This window comes from Heterocephalus glaber, unplaced genomic scaffold (assembly GCF_053883595.1).
Source record: "Heterocephalus glaber isolate CG9 unplaced genomic scaffold, H.glaber_assembly_v1.0 deba00001673, whole genome shotgun sequence".
Classification (NCBI taxonomy): domain Eukaryota; kingdom Metazoa; phylum Chordata; class Mammalia; order Rodentia; family Bathyergidae; genus Heterocephalus; species Heterocephalus glaber.
In genome coordinates this window covers 6,681,241-6,687,093 of record NW_028258410.1, presented here as the reverse complement: position 1 = coordinate 6,687,093, position 5,853 = coordinate 6,681,241, and the positions used below count along the sequence as shown (strand labels likewise).

The following is a 5,853-nucleotide window of genomic DNA, read 5'->3' as shown; positions in this document are numbered from 1 at the left end:
GTGAAAATATTGAAATTCATGCACAGGCCAGACTCTATGATGTTATGGAGAGGCTTGCTGGAACTGGAAATGCATATTCTCTCTCTCTCTCTCTCTCTCTCTCTCTCTCTCTCTCTCTCTCTCTCTCTCTCTCTCTCTCCTCTCTCTCTCATCCAGGGAGGTCAGAAGCCTTCTCTCCCTATGGAGAATGTGAGTGTTAGGAATGTCTTCCTCACTTTCATATGACACTCCCAAGACAGATTCCAGCTAAACATTTGATATAGATGTTTTCTCAATTTCCTAGTGGACTGAACCCTCTCCATTGGTCTCTGATTTTCTTTCAAGGGAATTGATTTATCAATAGGTGTGTATTTGGCATATCCATGGTAAATGGGAGGATTAGGTGACTATTTTGAAATGTTGCTGACATCACTCCCTCAACATTAGGTGGACAGTTTGATTGAAATATGCACTGGTGTAGTTGTCTTTGGATCAAACCTAACTAGAGGTTAGAAACTTGAGGTTTCTGCACTTGCATATTTATATTTTTCTCCAGATTTGGTTACTTTCTGATCATTATGTTTTACATAAGTTTGCTCTCTCTTTCTCTTTTCTTCTTCTTTAACTCCTGTGATGTGAAATTAGCTATCTCAATGCTCTTTCATAAATCTTACAGGCTTTCTTCATTCATTCTTCATATTTCACTTCTTTGGTTGTATATTTTCAAATACCTTGCCTTAGAGTCACAGATTATTTCCCCTTCTGATCATTTCTGTTGTATTTTTCAGCTGTTGTATTCTTTCATATCTCTTACAGATCTTCATTGTTCACTTATTGATTTCCTGAATTTGTTAAATTATCTCTTTGGGTATTTTTGATCTTCACTACCATTCTTAAAAATGCTTGCTTAATTATGTGCCCAGTCATTCTCAGATGTCTTTTCTTTGGAGACAGTTACTTAAATTTTATTTGTTCTCCAATGGAGATAAATTTTCTATATTTGTATGTATGCATTTTGGCTTATTTTGCTGATAGCTGCCCATGTGATGAAGTGGTCACTTTGTAGATTGTTTTGCCTGGCTTCTCTGTGGAAAGACTTTCCCCTGTGGAACAATATGAATGCCCTGTCTTAGTGGGAAGCGTGACTCTTCCTGCACTGAGGGAACCATGATGGTTTCCATGAAGCACTATCGTTTGTGTCATTGGCAGATACTGCAGGGATCCCCAGGATCAACTCTGGGTAGCAGTGAGGGCCATAGGTGTGTTCAGTCACAAAGGCTCCATGGTTTTCCATTCCCTTTTCTCTAGTGGTGAAATCACTGCCAAGGGGGCTGCTCCAGGCACTGTCACTCCAGGGACACTGAAGCTAAAGTGACCCCTGTGGCTGACAGGCAATACCCATGCAGTGAACAAGCAGTAGTACACATGTAAGGGCTGCAAACCTGAGCATCAGCATGGCAATAGCTTCCATCACTGTCATCATGTGCAGCATGAGTGCTGCTGAGTGCTGGTTCTTACTGCAGCTTTAATAAAATGCTTTAGACTGGGCAATTGATAAACAACATGAATTTATTTGCACAATCTGGGAGGTTAGGAAGTACAAAAGCAGGAGGCCAGCAGTCACTGGTGAAGGCTTATTTTTCAGAAATGGCGCATTTTAGTGTGCTTCAATGGCACCAGAATAGACAAAAGCTATGTTCTTACAAAGCAGAAGAGCCAGAGAGATTTCTCACCTCCTTCATAAGGATACCATGAGTGGATGAAGGCAAAGCCCTTATAACTAATAATTTTCCAAAATGCCCAAATTCTTAATAACATCAAAAGAGGATTGAGGTCTCAACCTGAACATTAAAGGTAACTTTCTGACTATGGCAGCAGTTGTCCAAAGCATGCTTGTGCGCACACACACACACACACACACACACTCACATAGGTGACTGTGGGCTGGGGTGAATGCAGTGCAGCTGCAAAGCCAGGGCCAAGCATGAGCACTGACTTGCTATTGCATGGTTCTCAAGTCTCTGGCAAGGGTGCACACAATTTGGCTGTGGAACTGGGGTCTGAAAGGGGGATGTTCATGAAAAAGCTACAGCTCTGCTGTCAGGGCACTTGTGTATTTTAAGAAGGAGATGGCATCTCTATCCCTGGTATGGCACAACAGCAACTCCTTACGGACAGAGGGGCAGCAGCATCTCCCACTGCAGGAGTCCAGAGAAAGGCTCACTGTTGCAACCTCAGAGGGCAGAGATCCCACTGCTGTCTGCAGAGTTGCCTTTCTGGGGAGGAACATAGTGCCCACTCTGTGATGAATAAAGATAGCTCCCATCCTCCTCCTCTGTGTCTATCCAACTGCAGATATTTCAAGTGTCCTGAGCTCAGTGCATTTGTCTGTGAGATTTTCCTCCATTTTTACTTATGTATTCTTGATTAGTTCTACTGTGTCCCTGCAGGTTTATAAATAGTCACAGGAGTCCTACTCAGAATGCTAGAATACTATGACTACTAGAATTTCTATGTAGTTTTGTATTTGTGGTTTTTTTCTGGGGGGATGGAAGTTTGCATCTGCTCTGCCAACTTGCTGATATAATTTCCTTTAACTCATCAAGAGTGAATTTTGGCATCAAAGGGTGAAAAAAGAGGCAGCTGCTCATAGCATTACATCTATTAGTAGATGCAATGGAATTTTGATTTCCTATCCTTGCAATTTTAGAATCCACTATTTATTTTTAAGAGGAAGTTTTTATGTATAAAAGAAAGTCATTCCTTGCATCAAAGAACTTAATAATAATTTATTAAAATAGATTATGATGGCTACTTGTCCCTTTGAAATGCTCAAGCTAATGATTCAAGAGGCAAACTCCTATGATCTATATTGGGGGCCTTGTATTACTTTGATCCTATTAGTAAAAAGTTAATAAGATACTATAGAGAACAAAATTTAAGAAATGACTAATTATGTGGATACTTCAGCAATAACAGCTTGCATATATTCATCAGACAAGAATCAGTAACAGCTACAGTGCTGGTACCAGCCCTAGGACCACAGGGAGAGGCCACTGGGAAACTGCAGGGAATTGGTGCCTCTGGCAAATGCTGACTGTGCCAAATCTATAATAAATCAAGTGTCGCTATTTTCCTTAGTTAGGGGAACTTGACAAGCCTCTGCAGCATCAGGTGATGAAACATAGGATCCTCCCTGTAAAATGAGGCAAGAGGGCCCATGAATGCTTAGCAGATGAAAGAGCCCTCAAGGTTCATAGACAGAAGGAACAACTGCATTTAGGTTTCCTCTCTCTAAGTGCTGCTACAATTTGTACACTGTAATCATTTGTGGACCTCGAAAAATTATGGGGACATGCTATTTTTCACCATTTCCTTATTTCAAAATAATTGTATTGTCTCACATGTGATATAATATTTGGTAATATAATCACTGAGTCACATGGCAGTAATAGAGCAACAATAAGATTTACATATGCAGCTTGATGCTATTCATTTTAAATGTAAAGTATATATAAGGATCAAAGTGTATAATAGTGAATGTGAAAAAGGAAGAAAAGATCCATAGGGAAAGGGGAAGTGGGAAGGGTAGGGACAAGAAAAGAAGGGAAAGGAATAAATATGAGAAAAGAAAAAATGGAAACAAGGTCTTTGTAACTGGGAAAGGGGATTGGAGGGGTTGAAGGGCACACAGGTAATGGGGACAAAATAAGAACCAAGATACATTACATAAAGTTACAAAATCCCAATAATGGATGTCAGCATATTGTATACCTAAAATGTACCAATAAAATTAATGATTTAAAAAATTTTAAAAATAAAGATTGCCATTTTTTTGGACAGAAACAAATAAAGCTCTGCCTACATTCCCTTAATCACTAAAGCAAGCATATTTTTCATACCTTCATGCAGCTAAGCCTTTGTTCTGCTTATAAGATTTAAAAATTTTGCCCTGCAAATAGTCAATAATATATTTATGAGAGTTTTGAGGAAGTATGAATTAATTCTCCATTAATTTTTGTATTCTACTGAAACATAAGATTCACATGTGAATAAACTAGTAGATTTGCTAAAACACATAAGTATATGCAAAGTCAATCAATAAACCCTCACTTAACTTTACTATAATTAAACTGAATGGAAGAAAGAACAAATAAAATTTTGGCACACTTAAAAATGTTAGCAAAATTTATCTACATAAAGAGTAGCACATATTTATTCAAGACAGATAAGGTAGAGTGACACAAAAAATAATCACTGTAAATATATGAGTATGCACTTATAAGAGAATTGCTTAAAACCACCTTTTACTTCTCAGCTTTTCTAGAGCCTTCTTCACATCCTTGTTCCGTAGGCTGTAAATCAGAGGGTTCAGCATGGGAATCACCAGAGTGTACAACAGTGAGGTCCTTTTGTCCTGATCTAAGGAGTAGGAAGAACTGGGCCGGAAGTACATGAAGAGAATAGTTCCCTGGAATATGGCAACAGCAGTGAGGTGGGAGGCACAGGTGGAGAAAGCCTTGACCCTCCCTTCAGCAGAGCAGATCTTTAAGACAGATAAAATGATGTACCAATAAGAAACAAGGACTCCTGAGATGGTGCTCAATTCAATAAACCCAAAAATGATAAATATCACCCATTCATTGATCCATGTGTCTGAGCAAGATAGTAGAAGGAGAGCAGGGGCATCACAGAAGAAATGATTAATTTCATTGGACCCACAGAAACACAAGCAGAATGCCAGTACTGTATTTATCAAGGCATCTGCCAATGCCACCAGGAAAATCCAAGCCTGAAATCGGGAGCACATCTTGCTGGACATGTGGGCTGTATACAGGAGGGGGTTGCTGATGGCCTTGTACCTGTCAAAGGCCATCACCGCCAGCAGCATGCACTCTGCATCTACAAACATGATTACGGTGAAGAACTGCAGAGCACAGCCAACAAAGGGAATCGATTTCCTCTCAACTAAGAGGTCCACCAGCATCTTGGGTCCGATTGCAGAGGAACAGCACAGGTCAGAGAAAGAGAGGTTGCTGAGGAAAAAGTACATGGGAGTGTGGAGCTTGGAATCCATTCTGATTAATAGGATCATTCCAAGATTTGCCAGGAAATTAATGAGGTAAACAAGTAGAAAAATGGTGAAAAGGGTTGCTTTGATGTCAGTGTTATTGGTGATTCCCAAGAAAATGAATTCTCTCAAGGAGGAGCAATTTCCTCTGTCCATTCTTCTTTTTTCTCTTGTAACCTAAAGAAAAATTGTTAAAATAGATACATGTTTAATATTTCTGCATAATCCTCAAATTATCTCCAAGATAGATGACTTTCTGCACCTACAATTTTTGCTTTTAACTGCAGAATATTATTCAGTTGTTTCTCATTCTTTAAAGAGCCTTTCATTTATTGGCAATACTTTAAAATCCTTAAACATCAACTGAAAAACTTCTGGTTAGAATCTAGACTCCATTCATGAAGGATATCACTTTGTACATGTTGTTTAATGTCTCTGTACCTTACTTTACTTCAGAAAGCATAGTTTTAATGGGCCAAAGTCTCAATACATATTTAAATTAATGTGGAAGAAGCATCACTCTTAAGGATACTAAGCAGCAAGATGCAGGGTTAAGCAATTGATAGTTTTGAAAACATTAACGTTGACACAAAATAACGCCAATTACTATGTTTCTCAAAAATCACAGTTGGCTTGAAAAAACGTTGTATTACTTCTGGAAGCAATGAATATATTATTGAATAATACAAAGCAAATTATATTCTATAGTTTCTGATCAGTGTGTTATTTAGTTTTGATAAGACATGGGATAAGTTGTGCATATTATTGACTTTTTGCTTGAGATTCATGTTATCATTTTGCCT

At 38.7% G+C, this 5,853-nt stretch overlaps 1 protein-coding gene across 1 annotated transcript; it reads right to left on the bottom strand.

Moving 5' to 3' along the window:
- Nucleotides 1–4,175: 4,175 nt before the first annotated feature.
- Nucleotides 4,176–5,254, bottom strand: LOC101719414 (olfactory receptor 5W2). The gene has a single exon (XM_004875400.3). The coding sequence runs from the start codon at nucleotides 5,204–5,206 to the stop codon at nucleotides 4,274–4,276; it is 933 nt and encodes a 310-aa protein (XP_004875457.2). The 5' UTR covers nucleotides 5,207–5,254; the 3' UTR covers nucleotides 4,176–4,273.
- Between the last annotated feature and the right edge of the window lie 599 nt (nucleotides 5,255–5,853).

Coding starts and splice junctions, on each gene's coding strand:
- LOC101719414 (XM_004875400.3), bottom strand. CDS start 5,206: ATGGACAGAGGAAATTGCTCCTCCTTGAGAGAATTCATTTTCTTGGGA.